Genomic DNA, 23383 nt, shown 5'->3' with positions numbered 1-23383 from the left:
ATAAAACCAGATAGTAGTTGAAAAAACATTATTAATTTTTCTAAGGTGGTATGATTTTTGCTTTTGAATCTTGATGACCTAATTTTCTTTTTATAATTAGATCTTAGTCTCCTCGTGTAATGATAGCATGGTACATGCATGCGTGATGATAGTTTGAAAGTTGAAACTAAGTAGGGTGACATGTTTTCAAGCTCCCTTAGATATATTACTTGACAGACCACCAAGTAACACAAATATAGCACACAACACAGTACATGATTTGTGATAGTATCATGGTATATTTGTATGTGCTTATGTGCTATACTACCAACTAGAAAGACCTACATAATTGTCGGGAGATTAAGGTGTTGTCGATTCATTTTATTTTCACTTATAAAAAATAAAAGAAGTTCATAATAAAAAAAGAAAGTTCAGTAAAATAAATTTCGTTGATGGTTAATAGCAAGTTATGTTAATTTACAGCTAAATTAAGCTATAATAATGTTTAATAAGTTTATTTAATTTTAGACAATGCCTTATTATAAATTATTAGTATGTTCATGGGTAAAACTGTAGTATATTATTTCACTTTGTCTTGTTATTTTGAATATACAATGATGTGGGAGGCAAGAAGGGAGCGGAGATATAGAGTAGACTGCAACAATGGAAAGTAAGATAAAGTTAGGGTTAAGGCATTTGATTGTTAATACAATAAAAAAGTACCAACTTATGGTTTTTAGTATAAAAGTTATGATAATTATTAGAGTTAAGTATAACATTAGGGTCTAAGTTTTTTATTTTTTCACCTTTTGGGACCTTAGTTTTTTTTTTTTTTCACCTTTTGGGACCTATAGTCCAATTTCCGGCCAAAAGTAACTAAAGGTGAGTAAAAAAACATAGTCGCTTAGTTAAAAACTTAGTCCCTTCATTTATTACTCTCTCTCATATGTGGTTAATTACAAGGCTAAAGTTTGCTATTAATTTTTATATTTTCTTTCCTTTAACTTCAACACTAATTATTAAAAGATTTTTCTTCTCTTATAAAATTTAATGTTGTTCATAACGGTAGTGCACGTACAATAACATATTAACAATTAGAGAGATTAGTAGCTTAGTGTGGATTGATGGTGTACAACAAAACTGTAATTAACTCATTATATACAATAATTAGAAAACATTATGAATGATAAACAATTGCAAGCACGCTAACTAAACACACAATAATAAACCAAAATAAGCTTGTAAATATATTGTTAAAACAGTGAATTTCCCGTCAAAAAAAAAAGTATAGTTCAATTTATATACTTGTAATTATACGTAAAAATAAATAAATAAATAAAAACTTATCTCAACTTATGCTTCATATTAAAAGATGACAATTTATATATTTTTAGGAAGTAACCCTTTTTAACTTGATAATAATAGAAAAAGAAAACTTCAACTTATACATACGTAGTATATAGTTTATAGTCAGGTTATCATTTTTTAAATAGGTAATTAATTAGTCACATATCATGACTATCGGTCGCCATCTATAGAGCCACTGATTATTGATAATAGGTTATGCTATGCTTTTCCGTATTTGATATGTATATATTAGATATCAAGTTAAGCGAGGTCTCAATATATTAATGTTGAAGTCACACATAAAAAGTAAGTAATTAGTAGGTAAAAGTATACGAAATCTACACGCATGCCGAATTATATAAATATAGAATTAAGCATGTCACGAGTAGAGAGTATCGTGCCTTGTAAAAAATATAATCCCTTAGTTAAAAACTTAGTCCCTTCATTTATTTTTATTTATTTCAGATTTTTAAGGACTAAGGACCTATGTTTTTTGGGAATTTGGCAAGTAACTAATGGGAAGGACCTATGTTTTTACTCCGATGGGTTTAAGTGTAGTTAGTTGGCCGGAATGTTAACTCTAGGTCCCAAAAGGTGAAAAAAAAACATTGAGGTCCCAAAAGGTGAAAAATCTAAAAACTTAGTCCCCATCTTTATACTTAACTCATAATTATTACTTTAAATGTGAGATGTAAAACCCTAGCTTTGGAGTGATATAGTGACAAGTATTAATTCGAGTCACTAAATGGGGTAAGATCAAGCTTAATTAGTCGAATGTGATTCCTATGTGTCCATGCTCATCAAATCTTGGATAAGATTACATTAGAGTTAGATCAGGTCACATATAAGTCGGATTTTTTTTTTCTAGCTCAAAACTTTATACTTCATATATATAAACTAGCAATAATACCATTTTTTAATAAAAATGTAACATTTTGTGTAGAACTTTTAAATTTGCTCTTGTGACGAAAAACCACTATTTTTAAAAGTCAAGTCTTACTTCAATAGATACTTTTGTATATGTATATGAGAATCTTCAAATTTTACTTATCTAGTTGTCAACATAAATATATATCGTAAATGAAAATTCGATTTAATGCACTGTTGCACATACTATAGTAAGTATCGAGATAAGGGCCTGTTCTCATACGTTTATTTTCAGTCCAGTTCAGCTCCTAATTTCCTTGTCTTATAAAATATCCATTTTAGTTCAGTTCAGTTCAGTTCAGTTCAACTCAACTTAGTTCAGCTCAACTTAGTTCAGTTCAGTTCAGCTCAATTTAGTTCAATTCAGTTCAGTTTAGTTCAGCTGATTTCAATCTATTAGAACATGCTCTAAGAATGACAATTTCAGATAATGTGGTTTAAGTTTTGATTTACTTCTAGCCCTCCAATTTTTAAGGGTCGAAACATAACCGAAAAACTTATCCAAATTTACTTCTATTCTAGTAGATTTCTTTTCCAAACACATGTAAATATGAACCCCAAATTGTCCATATATAGACAACAACACGTTTTGGAGGGAAGACACATACTTGTATTTTTGATTTGAAGAACAAACACATCCCCATAAAATAGGAAAATGGTAGAAAAATTATGAAAAGTGGTCCACCTAAATTATGTATTAATGCAAAACTGCCCAAAAAACTGTCTCAATAAATGATTAATTTAACTCAAATTTAATACTCAAACAACAACAAACAACTCCCTAAAAAAACTTGTTCATCCATCTCTCTCACTTTCTCTCTCCTCTGCTTGTTCAACGCTCTTTTGCAGAGCTGTAGAAATTCACCCAAAATTTTCTTCTTAATGTTTCCCACGTCCTCCATTTTTACTTATTCTTTGAATCCCACTCACAATTTCCATCCTTTTCAAAAACCCCATTAAAAAAATTTGATCTTTGAAAAATTCTGTCAAAATTCTTGATTTTTTTTAAATTTTTTGGGAATATTTTGATACCCATTTGATTTATTGACACAAATGACAGAAGTATTACATTCTCCATCTCATTTTTCATCATCCCCAGGAAGTACCCCTTCTGATACTTTTTTCCAGCCTTATAATCAAAATCAAAACCCTAATTCTAATTCAAGCTCAAGTTCTGTAGATAGAAGAAGAAATAGTGGGGTTGATTGTGATTGTGATAGTGATTCAAATTCAAGTTTTAGAGAGAGAAGTGAAAGTTTGAAGAGGAGAGAGAAAGAAAGGGAAGAGCTTTCCTTCCTGGCTCTTCTTGTAGCTTTGTTTAGGAAGTCTTTGATTGGTTGCAGCACTGAGAGGGAAGATCATCTTTCTTCTGGTATGGATATTGGTTGGCCTACCAATGTCCGCCACGTGGCTCATGTCACATTTGATAGGTTTAATGGCTTCTTAGGTTTGCCTGTTGAATTTGAGCCTGAAGTTCCTAGAAGGGCTCCTAGTGCAAGGTACATTTGCTTTTTTGGTTGCTTTTTTTGGTTAATTTTGATGAATTTGTTGGTATAAGTGCATAATTTGATGTGGGTGTTCGGTAATTATGCATTATGTGAGATAGGATTTTGCTGAACAAAGGTACATTTGTTGTTTTGGTTGATTTTTTGTGATAAATTGATGTGGTTGTTTTGTAATTGATGTATTATGTGAGCCGGGGTTTTGTTAAAGCAAGGTACATTTGTTTTTTTGGGTGATTTTTCGGATTAAATTTTTGTAAGTTTGTTGATATTGAAATTTATATGGATGTTTGTATTTGGTGCATTATGTAAGATGGGATTTTGACCGTTTTGTTAATGGTGATTGTAATTTGGTAAATTCAGGGCATATTGCATTTGGTGCACTATATAAAAATGTGTTTTTGTTGATGATGGATGATGTGAGGGCAAAGTATGTCCAGATTGATTAGCGTCAGGCTCGTTGTTCCTAAAGAGTATCTTTATTCTGGGAGAAATGGGGATTATATCTGTGATTTGATAATTGTAGGGTGTAAAGTAGTAATTTTAATTTTTTATTTTTGGGTGTAATGTGACGAGGGCGGAGGGCATGAGCATTAGATGCATCTGGAGCTGTATTTTTGGCTTCATGAACAAAATCCTGAAGTAAAATCATGCAATTTTTATGCCTAAGATTACACAATACTCCATAGCAAATAATCTGGGACATTTCCTTTGCGTATATGAGGTTGATGGTTTGGCCTTTATGATGTTCTGACTTTGTTCTTGCCATATAGTCATCTGTAGAGGGTCAATGGCAATTTTCTGCACACATTGCTATATACTCCGTAGTCATCTACAGGGGGTCATCGGTAATGTTTGTGTATTGACAGTGTAGAAAATTACATAAAATCTATCTGATGAGTCTATGATATACACTGTGCACTTTGTCGTTAAATTGTGATATTAGATAATAGTCAACCACTTTAAAAACCAAAGAGGAGGGCATTCTAATATTGAAGGATTAGAGATGTTCTGGTTTACATTTGATTGTTTGTCAAATAAAGGTATAAATTTCATATTTTTCCATGATCATACCTGAATCACATCTGAGGCAAATCTAAAGCTATGAATCCATGTTCATAGATGTCTTATACATAATCTTATTTTGAGGTCAGTTATTTGTTTGTTTCTAAAAAACAAGATTATTATGGTCGGAGTACTGGTCTAATATGGCTCCCTTTTCATTTATGCAAGTCTGAGACACTCTCATTTTACATTTCTTTCCAGATATATACATATTTTCTAGTACTTAGCATTATTGTCCTAATCAACAAGTTTTATACTATCGATATTTATGCTGCATTGTAGTTTCAGCCTTCTCTTAATCTGGATTCATTTAAATGTGCAGTACATCAGTTTTTGGTGTTTCCACGGAATCCATGCAACTCTCATATGACTCTAGAGGCAACTGTGTGCCAACAATACTTATATTGATGCAAAGGCGTCTCTATGCTCAAGGAGGCTTGCAGGTACATGCTTATATGCTATCTCTTGTAAATTCTATGGAAATTATAACATCCTTCAACAGTCCTAAATCCTGATGAAATTATTGGATTAATTCTTGCTTTGTGTTGGTTGGACTCTTGAAGATTATCCATTGGGGGGGGGGGGTTGATTTACTCCTTTTAAATGTTTCTTTTAATCTTTTTTTTTGCATTTCAGCATTAACAATGTAATTTTGTGTCTGCAGGAGGAAGGAATATTTAGAATTACCGCGGACAATAGTCAGGAGGAGTTTGTTAGAGACCAATTAAATGGGGGTATTATACCAGAAGACATAGATATTCATTGTCTAGCTGGCCTTATCAAGGTATAACTATGAGTTTGGTATCCATTGACAAGCGATTTTGTTCTTGCTTGGTTAGAATCTTATACAGAGAACTGCTTGAAATTGGAATCTCATACTACCTCCGTTTCTTTTTAGTTGACACGTATTCCTTTTTAGGAAGTTTTTTTTTAGTTGACACATTTCCTTTTTGGGTAACTTTTTTACTTTGCATCTACAAGCTACCCCATTTGCTTTTTCATTCTCTCTCACTCTCTCTCCTCTCCTTAATATATGTGCCTAAATCAAACGCATCAACTAAATAGAAACGGAGGAAGTAATACGTAAAAATCATAGAGCATGGTTTAGAGAAATCCCAAGTCCCAACTGGTGTGGAAATTTTATGCTGTGAAAAATTTTCTCCCAAAAATGGTTGCTATTCACATACTTTCAAAAATGAAAATTTTAAGTATCTTGAATTGTCTCTTTCCAGTAAAGTTCTCCTGCTGACTATAATTTCCATTCTTTTCTCCAGGCATGGTTTAGAGAACTCCCAACTGGTGTTTTGGATCCTTTGGAACCCGAGGATGTGATGCAGTGCCAGACTGAAGATGATTGTGTTGAGCTTGTAAGGCTGCTTCCTCCAACGGAGAGTTCTTTGCTTGACTGGGCCATCAACTTGATGGCGGATGTTGTCGAAGAAGAACAGTACAATAAGATGAATGCTCACAACATTGCTATGGTGTTTGCTCCAAATATGACACAGGTATACCAAATTACCAATCACTACCTGCCCCTTTAGACTTGAAATAGTAGTAAAATGTATTGATTTTGATGTTTATTTGTGCGATAGCTGAAAATTTTAAGTTTTTCAATTCAACTTAGAAGCTTTTATCTGCTTACATTCTGGAACATATGTCAGATAATACTACATCATTTATAGGCGTAACATGTTCATGTGTGGTCATATATCCACCTAAACAAAGGTTTTGTAGAAATGTACACCATTTTTTTATTACTTTGATGAATAATTACATGTGAAATACTTGGTATGTGTGCGGGGAACCACTTGAATATCTTCAGCTAGGTCGTAGCCATTATCACTTAATGTACTGGACGAATTTATCTGCTGTGGAAGTTATTGGAAGCCAAATAGTTTTTCTTACAATTAAATTGGAAGCCAAATAATAGTGTTGTAATGCATCGTTAACCAATAACCATGCTATGGTTTCCTTCTTGTACTCCGTAATCCACAGTTTGTGTCTGATTGCCACGCTTGGGGCTAAATTTACTTAATTCTTTCTTCATTTAATCATGTATGAAATTTTCTAGCATAACACTGGATTGCAAGAGAATCGGCTTTCTTTAAGGCTTTTACCAATGAGTTGCTTTTTATATGTAGATGGCAGATCCTTTAACTGCTTTGATGTACGCTGTCCAAGTGATGAACTTCCTCAAAACCCTAATCACCAAAAGACTGCAAGACAGAGAAGACGCAAGGATAGCCCCTTCTTGTCCTTGTGCAGGACCTTCAGATGAGAGCGGACATCAAAGCCCGTCACAGGCCTGTCTGGGAGATTATCTTGAAGAAACCGAGGTATCAGAGCCTGAGCACTATTCATCTGATGATGAACCTGTTTTTGACAGCCCCCATGATACTAAGCACTCCGAGGATGGAGATGATTCTGATGATTCACCTTTCCATTGGCAATCTTTTAAGGGGTTACAATCCAGTCTAAAGATCCGTACAGGACCTCTTTTTCAATCGAGTGCCTCCATTGTAGTCAGGAAGGACCCTGCAAGTTTAAAAGGGCGGCCTCCTGTGCGACCCATGGACAAACCAAAGACCATGAGCAACTTGGGCTGTGTGAGTTCAAGGATAGAGCACGTTGAAGCTTGGCGGTAAAAGCAGGTCTGCTTAGACGGCTTGTCTAGGCTTTTGCTCTATGATTCAAAATGGTAAATCGGAATTGGGATGACTCTTAATTGCTTGCAATTTTATTTAACTGTCTTTTTTGCCCAGCTTCCTTCTCTCCTGGGTATTCTAGCTTGCTTTCTGATCTCTTGTGACACATAGCATGGATAGCTAACAGGTTCTTGTAAACTAGTGCTAGTCACAGACACGGTAAATCTTCGGAAAATTGTGATTCTTACAGTGATTGCCTCCTGACTGTTTCCATGAGAAATATGGCAGCTTGTATATCTGATCTGGGTGTAGTGAATAACTCTATTGTATCTCTTTCTCAAACTCTAGTTTTTACATAACAGCAGGGGTGGAAGAATTAATTTTTCGTTAATACGATTACTACGATTCAATTAATCATAGTTTTATCTTTGTAAAAGATCAATTATGCTTCTAATATTTTCAGAGATCGTAATTCAATCAAGTGTTCTAAAATTTTGTTTGTTGGATATGGAAAACAGATGAATGTAACATGAAAGTCTTGACAAAATTTGAGAACCATAATCAAGAGATTTTTGTTAAGGGATGTTACAGCGCAGTTGAAAAAGAAATCCTCAATAATTTGAATGTATAAATACTGAATGCTATATTTTTCATAGTTTGACAGTCTAAAATGACTTGAAAAGATATTTGATACTTAGAGTAAGAGCAACCTTGCAAAATGAGTAGTGATTTGATTATGCTATTTTCGTTTGTAATAATAATCTCGTTTCATCTTTATCTACGCATGTATTCATTGTTACATTCGGAGTACTAAAAATAAATCTCAAAAAATTTTTGTTTAAAAAACTTTTCTAAAATGTACGGTTAAGGCCTATAAAACTATTATTTTAGAAACGCAAGTTATGTGTTATTTTCTTAATAGCTGCCATTTCATGAATTAGATTCATAAAATATAAATCAATAATATTACTAGGTAATATGAATCTCTCAATTGTAAAGTAAATACAATCATAGTATATTGCACATCATGCAAAGTTAGAGCATGTTTAGTGGTTATGCAAGTATGAATTTGGAATTACATGACCAATAATTGGGAAAATGATTTAGATGACGCTTTCAACTGCGGTTAACGTCGTATTTTCATTTTATTTTAGGAAAATTTGAATTTTGGTACCTCGAAAATGGAGGTAATTGAATTTTAGTACCCATCTAAAATTTTATTTTAAATTGGTATTGGTACCTCAAAAATGACTAAACTATAGATATCAGTACCTCCGTTAGCATTCTGTCAACTTTGCCGTTAGTGGGTCCCATTATGTAATTATTTAATAATTTAATTTATTAAAAAAAAAAGAAAAAACATTTAATAAAAAAAAACTTAAAAAATCAGAAAAAACCCAAAAAGAATTGCCTAACTTTCTGAAATTCCTCACAAATTTCTAATTTGAACAACAAAAATCAATTAACCATTTAATTTTGTTGATTAATGGGAGATAATTGTGCTACAAAATCAATGGGGTTTCTCCAATTTGAGCAATTAATCCCAGGTTTACCAGATGATTTAGCAATGGAGTGTCTTTTAAGAGTATCCATTATTTCTCATCCTTCACTTAGATTGGTTTCTCATCTATGGAAGTCTACTGTCTCTCATCCTTCTTTCTTCTCCAATCGCTGCTTCGCTCTCATCCTTCACTTAGAGTAGTGAAGACAAAATGGCAATTCATTGGTGGTGCTGGTTGGTGGTTTGTGAGTTTCGGGGTTGTGGGGTGGATCTAAGTTCCTGGGTTGTGCGTTTCGGGGTTGTGGGTGGTGGGTTTCGTGGTTGTGGGTCTGGGTTCGTGGGAATTGGGTTTCGAGGTAGGTGGTGGTGGGTTGTAGTGGGTTCGACGGTTGTGGGTATGGGTTCGTGGTGGCGGGTTTTGGGGTTGTTGGCTGGGTTCTTAGGTTATGGGTTTTGGGGTGGGTGGTGGTGGGTTGTAGTGGGTCTGGCGTTCGTGGGTTGTGGGTTTCGGGGTGGAGGTTGGTGGGTTGTGGGTCTGGGTTTTTGGTGGTGGGTTTCGGGGTGGGTGGTGTTACGTGGGTTTCGAGGTTGTGGGTCTGGGTTCGCAGGTGGTAGTGGTGCTGGGCTCGTTGGTGGTGCGCTGGGTGGTGGTGTGTTGGGTGGTGCTGGGCTCCGTTCGTGGTGCTTGGTGTTTATTTTTTATTTTTTTTTTTTTTTTTTGAGGGAACTTGGTGTTTAATTTTTGTTTGGGTTTTTTCTGATTTTTTTTTCTAATTATTTTTTAAGTTTTTTTTTTTTTATTAAATGTTTTTTCTTTTTTTTAATAAAATAAATTATTAAATAATTACATAATGGGACCCACTAACGGCAAAGTTGACAGAATGCTAACGGAGGTACTGATATCTATAGTTTAGTCATTTTTGAGGTACCAATTTAAAATAAAATTTTAGATGGGTACTAAAATTCAATTACCCCCATTTTCGAGGTACCAAAATTCAAATTTTCCTTTATTTTATTTTTGGTCAATGTACTAGTAAGAAAGATGGAGGAAGAGTCAGTCATTTCCTCGCCAAATAGGAACAAAACTTGTTAGGCATTTTGGTTGGAATATTCTCAATTTTTTTTTTTATTTTTTATTTTTTTTGACAAAAAATATTCTCAAATTGATGAAAACTAAAATTGTAATAATAGATTAAAAAAAAAGGCAACGATATGGAAGCTACCCTTCAACTCCTCAGGGGGAGTGACTTTCTTCCGCACCCAAAGGACAATTGATATATATCGAGTTACAAATTATTGTTACAAACGAACTAATATCTTGTTATGATTTAGTTTAAATTATGTAGCGAATTTACCATATGAATAACTAAAAATAAATTAAAATATGGATATTTGTACAAGGATCTAGCAACATCAAAGTATGTGAAGCTTACTCAAGCCCTTATTAATCCTTATAAGTATTAAAATCTATCTTATTTAAATTTATATAAATTTAATCAAGCTTATAAAATAAGTAAGTAGAGAAAAGAGTTTTCATGTATCAAAATTCAATATGAGTGTTTTTTTTTTTTTTTGGTGTTTAGAGAGCCGGCGGGGGTGATAATCGATCCCAGAATCTCCTAGAGCCGGGAGGGAAGCTCTAACCACTTTAGCTATTCCTCACTCTCATATGAGTTTGTAATTACAAACTCATATTTGTATTTACAAACTCATTACAAATATGAGTTTGTAATTACACCTAACTCTTATTTTACAAATGAATTTCAGCTCACAACTTTCACAAGTGATGAAGTGTTTTAAGTATAGGTAACCGATTTAGGGTTAAATGAGAAGTTCCTTAAAATGAGAAGAATGAGAAGGATTTTTTGTGCATAATTTTTGTACTAAATGTGCATATTTTTTGAACTAAATGTGCAAAAAAAAAAAAAATGACTCAAATTTGATGTGCATATTTTTCGTTTTTCTAGAAAATTAAAATTTTTTATCAGTTTGAAAAACAATTATCACATTCAATATATAAAAAAAAAAAATGCACATTTAGTATAAAATATATGCACATTTGTTCCTTCTCATCCTTCTCATTTTAAGGTCCTTCTCATTAACCCTAGATTGCCTGGTTAATTTTTATATTCCTTCTTGTCCTAATTAGGGAGCATTCTACTGAAATATTTCTACATGGCCCAATAATACAATGTAATTCATTTAAAATTTATAATTGAAGTAGAAACTTGGGAGAAATTCACAAAATACAAAATCCCCTAAAAATAAAAAGAATACAAAATTGTAATTGTAGAAAATATGAAGAAAGAGAAATCAAAGCTTTTTAACCCACGTGTCTCTAAAAGTAGAATCATTGAAGTTCAAAGCAATCTGCGTGCTCCATATTTGGCAAAGACGAAGATGTTTGATTTTTTTTTTATTTTTATTTTTTAAGGATCTTGCTAACGAGTGTCCCGGGGCGTTAGATAAGGATAAATTATATTGTTTGAAATGGTATTAAGTTAAGAATTTATGACAAAATTACGCGTCGTTCGGTGTAATTAATGTTAATTTTACTCTAATATTTGCACTTTAATTCTCTTATCTAACGCCCGGGGGCGCTCATTAGCTTTTGCCTTTTTTAATACTAATTTTTCTAAGACCTGACTTGTTTGGTTGAATATAGGAATTGCAAATTCTTTGAAATTTTGATTTCCCATGAAATTGAACTTCGTAAAAAATTCTAAAAAGTGTTTGGTTAAATAAGGGAAGTGAAAATTCTCATAAAAAGTTCTACTTACCTAGGCCCCTAGGTAATTTAGTTCCTCCATTTTTTGAAAGTGTAAATTTCTACTTCTTATGAATTTATCAACCAAATGCCAAAGAATTTCAAATCTTAAGAATTTCAACTTTTCAGTTCTCATGTTTTATTTTGTCAATCAAACAACACCTTTATATGTGACTAGTCAAATTATTTGATCATCCATCATGGAATCAAATCTTAATGGTAAGTGATAATCTATCAACTAATACTAAAACAGAAAATTGTTGACATCATCCTCTTTCCAAATTGTATATGTATCACTCTCTCATAAAAAAATTTCCCGTCAAATGCACTTATGATTTAAACTTTTTAGGTAACGGGTAACTACACATTTTTTGTTTTTTTAAAGGATTGTGCAAGCAACTTAGCTATGAAGTCATCTACTAATAATGGATGTTTGTTATACAGAAGTAAACTAATGTTGTCGCTAAGTGTTATGTGTTATCGTTGTTTTGTATTTCTAAAGTGCTTCTATTTATTTAAATTAAGATTGATATAGTATAAAAACATAATTTTAGGCTTCTACCATTAACTTAAACTTTTAAATTGAGTTGGTCCTTCAACAAGGATCTTTAAATTACAAGTATTTTTATTTTGTATTTCGGACTCTTAGATGGATTATATAAATTCGTATGCATATGTTTGATTAGATCAGATTGACATTCATTTTTATATTTTGTTACAACTCACGTAATTATAGCGGTTTTTTTCTTTAAAAAAAAAATAAATTTAAGCATGAATAATTGATTTTTTTATTTCTCAAATGGAATATTCTCACTAAAACAAAATAAAGGTAATATTTTCATATTTTGTAAAGAGAATCTAGACGTGATACAACGTAACCGAATCATGCAAATCTATCAATTTGTTATGGAGGTGGAAACAAATGGCTAAAATCAATTGGTAGGAAAAAAATCACTCGTTTTTTCTATCCACCTTAGCTTTCCTCTTCCTTTATTCTCTCAACCTTTTGGCTTTTGCCCCCCCATTTTCTACTTACTTCACCTACAAATAGTGAGCCCATGCAACTACTTAAAGGGTAGATAACTTTCTTCCCCCTCCTCCAAGTTCCAACCAAAACCTCCACACACTAGCTATAATCTTTGCACACCCTTCTCATAGATATCCTTTTTTCTCGGGTAAGCGACAAATTCATCAATACTTCGATATTAATAATAAGAATGACCAATATTTGCCAAAATATCTCCCCGCGTTTTACAGCTCTTGCAATTTGCTAGATCCAATCACGACTATATATATCATCGCTGTATTCATTTCTTGACAAGAGCTTAAAAGACGAGGTTTTTCATTTTGTTTCATATAATCCTCCCTCCACCTCATCCCTCTCAAGAACAAAAAAAGTCCAACCTTGCAACTCAACAATTTCTGATTTTTCCTATCCCAAAAATACATATAGAAAAATAAAAATAATAATAAACAACTAATAAAAGAACAGGCTATTGCCTTGCTATCAGCCCACCTGCCTCTTTATCTTTGAACAGATCAACCCCCCATATTCACATCTATCTCGTGAGACGTAATCTTCTCTACTACTTCCCTTCTTTGCTACCCTTCAATCTCTTCTATCTTTCATCCCTTTTTTTTACTCAAAAAAGGGAAGTTCCTCATTTTTAAGCCACTAATAAATATAGAGTTCCAACAAAATATCAATGGCAGCTTGTAAAAGCCTAAGGCACATCTTTGAGAACACGATAGTACCTGAAAACAGTTCTTCTCCTTCCTCTGCCTCGTCCTTGATTGATTCTCTTTCGCCTTGGAACCATATTAAAGCTCTCAAACCACCCCTTGATCACTCCTTCACCGAGATCTTCGGTGAGCTTCATTTCAAAGAGAATCATTCCAACCCCACATCGTCGTTTTTTCCACCACCAAGGTCGACATCAGTAGCATCAGCATTTCCTATTGACTTAGTTTCAGAAAAATCTGACATAGACAAACAACAGGATGAGAAGAGTGGAGGTGCACTTACCTCGTTTCCGACTAACGATGGGTACTCACGGCCATACCATCGGAAGAGCGACAGTTTCTCATCTCTGAACTCTGACAGCCTGCAGCTGTGTACTGAAGGCCTTGGTTCTGAGAGCTTGGGTGATGTGGAGGATTTGACGTTGGAGGTTCAGAACACAAATTCTAAACTGCATGCCAGAAGACATTCAAGTGACTCTTACTGCAGGAAGATAAAAGTTAATGGAGCAACGATGTTCCCTCCGCCTATAGCTTACATTGGACAGGCAGGAAAACCCTCTGTTTCCTTTCAGTCATACAGAGAAAATGGCAGGTTTGTGTTAAAGGAGGTTAGGATACCTACACAGGAGTGTCTTCAAGCTAGCAGGGAAGAAGGGCGGCTTCGTTTAAGCTTTGTTCAACCAGATGAAGAAGAGGATGATGACAATGACAATGATGCTGAAGATGATGATGGTGGAGAAGAAGGATGGGAAGGAGAAGAAGAGACGTGTGGTGTTGGAAGGATAGAAGATATCGAAGAAGAAGAAGAGGAAGCCAAAGGAGAAGGTGTTGAGGAGGAGGATGAATTTGTAAGAAGTTATTCATGATTTTATTGATTATTGATGTAAGGAGCTGAGTAAAGAGTTGCAGCAGCCTGCAAGAGACGATAGGTTTCGAAATTTGTGTTCTTTCCCTCTGTTCAGAATTCTAAACAAGAGGATAACAGCAAGAATAATTGATCCTCTTCACAAGTAGTTTTGTACATTGAACCTTCATTAGTAGTATTATATTTAAGATGCTAACCTAGCTGAAAATCCTGAAACTGCAAGTACTGAACTACTGCTGGTGCAAAATGCAATATTTTAAGGATAGATGATTGAAGTCATGCCAATATAGCCACAAAATCTACCAGTACTGTAAGAAATATGTGGAAGAAAAGCCTATAAACCTATTGTATTATCGAGACGTGTTAAATGAGCCTGGTTCATTACAAGCATTAATCTGTCTTGAGTATCAGATTATCACAGGCTCACAGCAGGTGAATTAGATACATTGGAGCCTGAGAATAATAGTCCAAGGTCAAAATCAGGATTCAGCTGAGGTTAACTTCATCTTTGTTCTTGCTTTAAGAAAGCCTAAATTGTGCATTATGAACAAGATATAGCAATTTGATCTTGTATGATCAAAATTGTGCAGTTAACAGCTTTTGCAGATTTTTATTCAAGTAATTGAGGTACAGATGCCAAGAAAATATCCTAAGAAATAATGTTAACAGCAAGTAGGTAAACATTGCAACCAATAGAAAAATTTATAACCTTTTCTTTTATATTCTATTTGTATAAATATCCTCCTTATATTTAAATAATTAGTGACAAGGTAACACTAAATCATCCATGTTGCACAAAAAAATAACTTTCTGAGACTGACTACACCTTTCTGTAAGAGCAATTAGTTAATGAATGAAAGAGTGTGTGCATGTGTGCAATTGGACATAATAAAGAAAAACCCAAGTAACATGAATAGATTCAGTGACATATTTGCTGACGACTATATACACATCTTTGTCAACAGACAACTGACAGTAGGAAGTTCATTCGTTGAACAAAGAATTCAACGAATGAACTATATTACTCCGACTCTTCATTTTGCCAAATATTTATGCTAAATTTTCGACTCCGACATAGGTAAAGACACAGTTTTATTTTTTTTTCGAACCAAAAACACTAGAACACCATATCCAAAACAAGCATCCAAATCAGAGTAACATTGGCAATATTTCAACAGATTACTGACAGTAGTTCATACACAGAACAAATACATCATCCTGCTCCTTCAATTATGGATGAAACGAGGAAAAACGAGGTAAAACAAGGATCTGAAAACTCCAAGATTTGCTTGGAAAAGCAGCATCAAGATTCCAAAACTTAAACAATGGATATGATGACTCTCATTACCATTAAAAAACACAAGTCAAATAGTGTGGAACAGACATTAGATAAACATAAAAACAGTACACTTTGACGAACAATGTACGATGGAGAATAACAAATGAAAAGTGGAAACCTTTTTCTTTATTTCTGGATAACAAAAATCTTATTCTACCTATGAAATCTGAGATTGCAACACATAACATAATCTTACAAGCTAAAGAATATCATAAATATGGGCATAAAGTTACGGTCGAAACGAATTCAGATGGAAAAAATAATCCTCAGATTGTAATTAAAAAGCATAGCATCACTTGACCAGAAAAGTCAGAAGAGGTAAGAGTTGATTCCAGCAAAAGCAAAAAATGTATGTTTAAAGTAAGTGGAATTGGAGGCTAAATAGTCACCACAAATTGATATAACAATAAGCAGCAAACAAAAGAAAGGTTGACATCACTGGGCACCTTAAGAATGGAGCATTGCTAAATCACATTACCACATATATCACGTTTTGATTCTTCGTAAAGAAAAGTTAAAAGTGAAAACAATGAGATGCTTCAAGATATGCTTTGAATCCCCCCCATCCCATCCCACCCCACAGGCAAAAATAAAGGGAGAGCGAGAGCGAGCGAGAATCTTTACCCAAACAGCTTTCGTATAGGGTCCAGGATGATGGAAAATTAGTAGTGAGGCAGAGAGCTGAGTGTGGCATAGATACTCTCTTATCTATATCCTACAGGATGATTACTCATTACATAGACCGACATAAACCACAGAAATTGACTCTCTCCGTCGAGAAATAGATGTCACGTACGTAACATTAAAATGTTCGGAAAAAAGCTATCGCCTTATTCACATAGACATAGTAATGCTGTAATGGTTTATTATTAGGCTTCTGAAGATGTCCCTACTTAATCGCATGATGCAACAGATGTAAAAGGTCTTTTAATGAACTTATGCTATAAGGCCTATAACCTTAATTATGAGGGGTTGGAATGTAAATTATTTTTCCGAATGTCATGAGGAAATAGTTTGATGTGTAGAACTATACAAACCTTCTTCTTTTAAACTCATGGGGAAATGTACACAGGCTCACAATTATAGCAAAATTAGGACTGCAACCAAACCACTTTTAGAAGAAGCATTTGAAAAAAGTAAACAGAAGGAAGCACAAAGACAATAACAAGGAAAACATCAAAAAATTTACGAGCCACGCTAACATATGTACGGGAACTATACTAGCAATATGCCAATACATACATTTAACTAAGACTCAGAACAACTCTTTTTATTTCCTCCATTCTTTTTTAATTGCAATATTACTCTAGCCTATTAATGATTCTCTTTCATTCCTCATCACATGGACCCCCTTTTATCTCTCTCTCTCTCCTTTCCTAACACACCAGACATCTTGTTCAATCAATCAATTAATCAATCAACGCTTTAATCCCATAAGTGGGGTCGGCTACATGAACCAAAAGTGATTATTCCGTGTAGCTATCGACAAAAATCTTCCTCTACCTCTTACGATCAAAAGCCTCATCCTCATGCAAATCCACATACTTCACATCTTGTTTATGTTGTGATTAAAAAAAAGAAGTATTATACAACTGCCTTCTTATTATGGTGGGAGCTTAACAGACAAGAGAAACACTTAATCGGATTACTCTAACATGTTGACAAATAGAGCAACAAAGGTGCAATCATCACTAATTTCCCGCATTTCTAAGCGATTGAGTCAGAGCTTGACATGCTCAGTAATAATGTCAACGAAATGGAGTTAAAATAAACAAACAATATAGTAGCAGTATCAAATCGTCTCGGAAATTGTGCATATGAATCAGTCACAGCAGAATTGAGCAAATCTAGACAGCCATTGGGACTCACTCCAATATAATTGGGCCAGTTACAAATAATAGCAAACACTGACATGGAATGGATGGAATGGCAAATCAGTTATTTATAACAAATTTTTATATTATGCATTAGCAAGATGTGAAAATTACTCAAGAATGATAATTTTATTAATTCAGGAAACCCCTTAAAGAGTTAAAAGTATCATCTCTATGTTTATCACATGATGTCACATATGGAACGTTTAATAAACTGTAAATACTACCCGCCTATTTTAAATGGGCTAAGGAAAAAGAAACTTGTTTTTAAAATAAGAAAATTCATGAATAAGTATTGCCACCATCCAATGTAAGGAGCACCTTGTACAACTCTGGACGACGATCACGAAATACTCCCCAGCTACATCTTTTGTACTTTAATTTCTCCAAATCAAACTGGGCAACAAGGACTGCTTCCTCTTTGTCATCAGCAGTAGCAACAATCTCTCCAGTGGGACCTATTAATGAAGATTTCAATTTCAAAGTTTAAGTCATGAAAAAAAAAATATACATAAACATATGATCTCGCTATGAAGGATTAAATACCAGCTATGAAGGAGTTCCCATAAAAGGTGATCTCGCTTTTACCATGCTCAGTCTCAATTGTTTCCTTTCCAATGCGATTAGAAGCTACTAATGGTACCTGAAGCCATAAAATATGTAAGTTACCAATTGTCTCTGTGTATCGGTGAATGTGTGTAGGGAGCGGTAAATGAAATAATAAAATATGTAAGTCCATGTGTGTGTATGGAGCCACAAATGATAGTGATGTAAACAACATTTAATTATAAAATATGAAATTACCATCCCCAAGATTTTTATTAATTAAGCTAGTAGACATCCACTATTCTTATCCACTAAGCTAGTTGGCATCCATACTTCTAATTAGTTTTTGAGAGACATCAGCCTCAAAATAGTCTTTCACAGAGTTCTCTATATCCAAAACCCACTTTACTAGTTTTTACGAACTCTGAATGAACAGCAAATCAGCAATGACAAAAGTATATACAGAAACCAAAACATGACTATCATTACTAAAGCAAAATCATAAATAGCAGGTTGAGACTGGAAATATAGAGTAAATCACACTGGGGTTATAATAACTTGGGAAATCAAAGTAAACTGAAATCGAAAATTGCATAAGTTGACACACCAAATTAGCCCCTGCATGTCCCTGCATCACTCGCTTCCAGTGATCACGAGAATCAAGTCCATCATCTTGGGGTTCAGAACCAATTGCTGTGGGGTAAAACAATATCTCTGCACCTTGAAGTACCATTGCACGGGCTGCCTCTGGAAACCACTGATCCCAACAGATTCCTACAAAACCATAATAGTCGATTATAGGAAAGGTTGCAAAAGTTTCACCTATCCTGAATTTTCATAGTGACCATTAAAGACAGTTTACATATATTCACATCTAAGCTCGAGATATATACAGAAAGTGCTGAAAATTGTGACTTACCAACTCCAATTTTGGCAAATTTAGTTTGGAATGCCTGTAGCCAAAATTTACAAAAGAAATTTATGAGGGTCATCGCATTATAAACACAAGCAAAATCAGATATTCAGATGCAAAATATATTTCTAACAGTTTTGTATCCTCAGTATTTCAGTAATTAGTAGAGTAAAAGGTGATCTAGACAACTAGGCGTTTATAGCCCATGAGTACAGAATTCTAAGCATAGCAACTATGTTTACGATATGAGAAATGTACTATATGCTCTTCTTTCTAAACAATTTCATCATCTTGAATTCTGATCATTACCCAGTGTGACTAAGCAACATATATCTTCCTTACATTCAAAAGGCAATAACAACATAAAAAATACAATTATCCAATAATATCATGTGGCATATCAAACAAACAAATTTCGGGCTCAAGAGCCAAGCCAAAAGACGAAGTTAGATTATAGCTAAGATTCAGACATAACTCAGTCTAGAAGTAGCCTGGGATTCAGATATTTCAAAATTCGAACATGAAAAAACAAGGCATAAAAAACCTAACATGAGAACAAGTGCATACCTTGAAGCCAGTATCACCAGGGTTGAAATAGAATTTCTCCTCATAACCTAAACCATGAGGAAAATGTGATAATTGAAATAATAAGATCAAGCAGTATAGAGAAAACAATATATCATGAAAACTTTCCAACTCCCTAACCAAAAGAGGCAGGAAAGAAGGAAGAAGAAAAAAGCCTTGCACATCCTATATACCTGGCCCATCTGGTATATGAGATTTGCGATAAAGTCCTAGATCAGTCCCATCAGCATCAATGATTGCCACTGAGTTGTAATGAGCATTATTTGCCTCTTCAAAAAAACTAACTGGTATCACTACCCCCAGCTCTTTTGCTAGTTTCTGCAACCTGTCAGTAACCATAAGAAGCACCTTTTAATATCTACAATATAAGTAAAAGGTACCCCCCCCCCCCCCCCCAAAACCACACACACAATTTGCAGCATGAAGAGAAAATCACAATAGAACTCCCCTAAAAGCAGCAGTTGCAAGACAGTTAAAATAAAGTATCTAAAGATATACTAAAGCCTATCCAAATTTATATAAAAAAAATCTCATTTATGTACAAGGTGACTTCATACAAAATCAGTCTTTTAGGCAATGATTTTACCTAACAATTGTTGGATGGCCCTTATACGGTTTGGCTCTCTGGAAGAAATCTTCCTTTTGGGCTTGACAAAAGTAATACCCTTCAAAGAGTTCCTGAAATATGAAATCAGAACTTAAAGCATACCACAAGGTGAAGTTCAAAAGGAAAAACCTGAGGTGGGGAGAGGGGGCAGAACACTTGACAGTGGTAGATAGAGTGAATATCTACATCTATATAAAGCAAGACTCCTACAACTTCAGCAAGAATCATCACATGCTCAAAATTACACACCTGGATGAGGATAATGTTTGCACCCTTCTTATGAGCAGATCTCACAAGCCTGCACAACAGGTGAAACAATATGCAGAATTAAACACAGCAATCCAAATCCATAACTAAGATTACAATACTAATCAAAATGATGGCACTCTTGCTCAAATCTTTTATTACAGTTGAAAGGCTCACAAATGGAGAGGGAAATTAATCAACAGAAGAGAGCTCAAAGTTATGCATCACAGTTGAAAAGTTCAAAAGAACAATAGGCGAATGAAAGATGGAACCAAAAAGAATAGGCCTTTACCATATTTCCAATTCACCATGCAGTAAGGATAAAGCGAGAGGGAAAATGAGCAAACTTCTCAGTATCTGATTTGTCAAGTAAGTAATGACTGGAGAGCTCTCTAATTTTTTATTTAAAAACAGAAAAGAAAAGAAAATTAATGGGTATTGCTATCAATCTTAAACATCTCCTGCATCCAAATAATTTTCATACTACCCATAAGTGAAATTAGCAAGTATGTCAGAAATATACAATTGTCAATGCTAAGAATCTCAGATTCCTTATATCTTTAGGGGGTGTTTGGTATGAAAATTTGTAATGTAGGAAACGTAAACAAATAAGTGTTTCCGTTTCTATTAGTTTGGTATGAGCTACAAGTAACAAAGACCGTTTCCAAAGGGTAACAAAATCCCCCAAATTGTTACCCTAATCCAACTAGTGGAAACAAAATGTGTTTCCCTCCTCAATCATAAACTCCTCAATTTGCTTCCATTTCATAAAGATACCAAACATAAATCAAAGATAACGTGTATCATTACCCTTTCCCTTATATAAATCCTTTCCATTCCGTTTATGGAATTTATACCAAACGCCCCCTTAGTGTTTATAATTTAGAACTTAAGGCATCACTATACAACCTTAAAACCTCCGGCTAGTTGACTTTGTCAATTTTCGTACTCATATTAGTTTATATTAATCAGAAAAGCACTCTTGTTGATAACTGCAAGGTATTACAATACAATTCAAAAGTCACCCACCCAAAAGACCCTTGTATCTATATTGTTCACTTGTTAGGACCATCCTAGTTGCTCATATACTCAAAGGTATAAGAGATCAAAGGAAATTGGAAGCTTGTATAGCATCCTTAACCAAAATCAATCAAAATGGAAGCATTCAAGGGTATAAATTGTTAGTTTAGATTGATTCAATTTTGGGATAATTAGTTGAGTTTTACACTATTAAGTCCAATAAGTTCATAAAAGTTTTAATTAAGAGCTAATAAGTACAAGTGTTCAACTACATTAAGTTGGCAGCTTATAAGTTTAGATTAGTTCAACTCGAGGCCAATAAGTTTATACATGTTAGGTTCAATTAAATACTGCTTAGGGGTAGTTCAAGTGAAATAGAACACACCCTCAATGTTTTCGTAGAGTAATTTGGTGTTTAACCTACAGTACTTGCAGCTTATTTCCAGTTAATATTCAAGATTAAGGCTGAAAACAAGGGACAACATAGAGATCGAATTCCATTTCCCAATTAATATTATTTGTTCACTTAGCTAATTAATTCCATATTCTGTCACTTCAAATATCAATGTAACGCTATCTTAATGTAATTCCGTTAATGAAAACTAATAATTGTACAATACATGCAGAATAACAAGCAAATTCTTCATACATGGTGTATAACAGCTTGTTTGGTGAGTGGTAATAAACAGCATTCATCTTAAGAATGTTTTATTTCATTGTTGTGTTCATCGGTTCATCCCTATATATCACTTATTTATCATTATTATCCTATTGCTTACTAGCGGAACTTGATGAAAAAACAGTTGTTTGGGTTTAAATTCCATTACAATACTCATGGCAAATCAATCAGCAAGCAATTTACGATACATAGCGAATCCATCAGCAAGAAATTACTATACTCATAGCGAACGGAATCCATCAGCAACCAATCACATACATGAAAGCTAAAGCTCTCTCCGTCCTCAATGACAATATATAAAACACTACCATAATCGATCTTCCTGATATTATATTGTTTAATACCAAGCAATTGTAACACATACATCAACCACAAAATCAACCCGAACCACACTAATAATTGCTAATACTGAATTTGCAATTCTAATCAAAATAAATTTTGCTAAACTACACCAAATTTGCTCAAGTAATTGACATGAATTTGCAGAAAATTAAAACAAAAAAATTAAACCTAAAAAAAGTGATTAAATTTGCAGAAAATGGGGGAAAAAATGGAAAGAAAGAAGCACCTTTCAGCAGTGGCAAGATTAGAAGAGATGTCATCGGAGCAAGCGAACTGGAGAGCAGCAACACTCACTTTTCTTCCTTCCATTTTTGCCCTTTTCGAGTGAGTAGAACCCCTCCTCAGTTACAGACTCACTTGGACTAAGGGGTTTAAATCAGGTGAGGGCAGGTGCAGGATAAACAACTGTAGGTCGGTTTTCCGGAGAAAGGGGGGCCCACACCCGGTGAGGATAACCACGTGATGAGGTCAAGCTGGCGACTATTGGACGACGGTGCGGTAAAGCCTCATTAAGGAATCGATACCGTCAATTCAGCTTTTTGCCTTTTCTCATTTCACTTTTCTTATTTTAAGTTATGAGCTTACGACCTACCTCAACCTTTACGGTTTTTTTAGTCCAGTATCTACGGTAAGTTGGTAAGACATTTTGGGAGTGAAGGATAAGGGTAAGGACTAAGGACCCCCTTTCTCAAAGTGTCTCTAATAAGGATTCAACACCCAACCTCAAGGTTTAAGGTTAAAAAGGTAACAATTAGCTAATAGTGTTGGCACATATCCTAGATTATCTCAATTTTAACTAAGAGTTGCAATTTTCACTCTTGATATCTCAATTGGCAATTTGAATTCAATGATAGGAAGTTCAGGGTTATGCACTAAACTAAAGCATACTCC

The 23383-nt window shown here is 34.1% G+C and overlaps 2 protein-coding genes across 2 annotated transcripts; one reads left to right on the top strand and one right to left on the bottom strand.

The window, feature by feature from the left end:
• Nucleotides 1–3017: 3017 nt before the first annotated feature.
• LOC145624473 (rho GTPase-activating protein 1-like) lies at nucleotides 3018–7942 on the top strand. The gene is made up of 5 exons (XM_081677515.1): nucleotides 3018–3752; nucleotides 5143–5263; nucleotides 5485–5604; nucleotides 6095–6325; nucleotides 6962–7942. Exons 1-5 carry the CDS (start codon nucleotides 3307–3309, stop codon nucleotides 7463–7465), a joined length of 1422 nt encoding a protein of 473 aa, XP_081533641.1. The 5' UTR covers nucleotides 3018–3306; the 3' UTR covers nucleotides 7466–7942.
• A 9722-nt stretch (nucleotides 7943–17664) lies between these two features.
• Nucleotides 17665–22874, bottom strand: LOC145624472 (N-carbamoylputrescine amidase-like). Its single transcript, XM_081677514.1, has 9 exons — nucleotides 22719–22874; nucleotides 20455–20503; nucleotides 20185–20276; nucleotides 19772–19923; nucleotides 19581–19627; nucleotides 19020–19053; nucleotides 18708–18874; nucleotides 18101–18197; nucleotides 17665–18012 (listed from the first exon to the last, which is right to left on the bottom strand). Exons 1-9 carry the CDS (start codon nucleotides 22799–22801, stop codon nucleotides 17837–17839), a joined length of 897 nt encoding a protein of 298 aa, XP_081533640.1. The 5' UTR covers nucleotides 22802–22874; the 3' UTR covers nucleotides 17665–17836.
• Between the last annotated feature and the right edge of the window lie 509 nt (nucleotides 22875–23383).

The sequence above is a fragment of the Chenopodium album genome, chromosome 3, assembly GCF_948465745.1.
Source record: "Chenopodium album chromosome 3, dcCheAlbu1.1, whole genome shotgun sequence".
NCBI lineage: Eukaryota > Viridiplantae > Streptophyta > Magnoliopsida > Caryophyllales > Amaranthaceae > Chenopodium > Chenopodium album.
The sequence above is the reverse complement of the archived record's forward strand: the minus strand, read 5'-3'. Positions and strand labels throughout refer to the sequence as shown.

Coding starts and splice junctions, on each gene's coding strand:
- LOC145624473 (XM_081677515.1), top strand. CDS start 3,307: ATGACAGAAGTATTACATTCTCCATCTCATTTTTCATCATCCCCAGGA. Junction 3,753..5,142: donor AGAAGGGCTCCTAGTGCAAG/GTACATTTGCTT, acceptor TTAAATGTGCAG/TACATCAGTTTTTGGTGTTT. Junction 5,605..6,094: donor GTCTAGCTGGCCTTATCAAG/GTATAACTATGA, acceptor TCTTTTCTCCAG/GCATGGTTTAGAGAACTCCC.
- LOC145624472 (XM_081677514.1), bottom strand. CDS start 22,801: ATGGAAGGAAGAAAAGTGAGTGTTGCTGCTCTCCAGTTCGCTTGCTCC. Junction 20,504..22,718: donor AATCTTGCCACTGCTGAAAG/GTGCTTCTTTCT, acceptor CCTGTTGTGCAG/GCTTGTGAGATCTGCTCATA. Junction 19,054..19,580: donor CTGGTGATACTGGCTTCAAG/GTATGCACTTGT, acceptor TTTTGGCTACAG/GCATTCCAAACTAAATTTGC.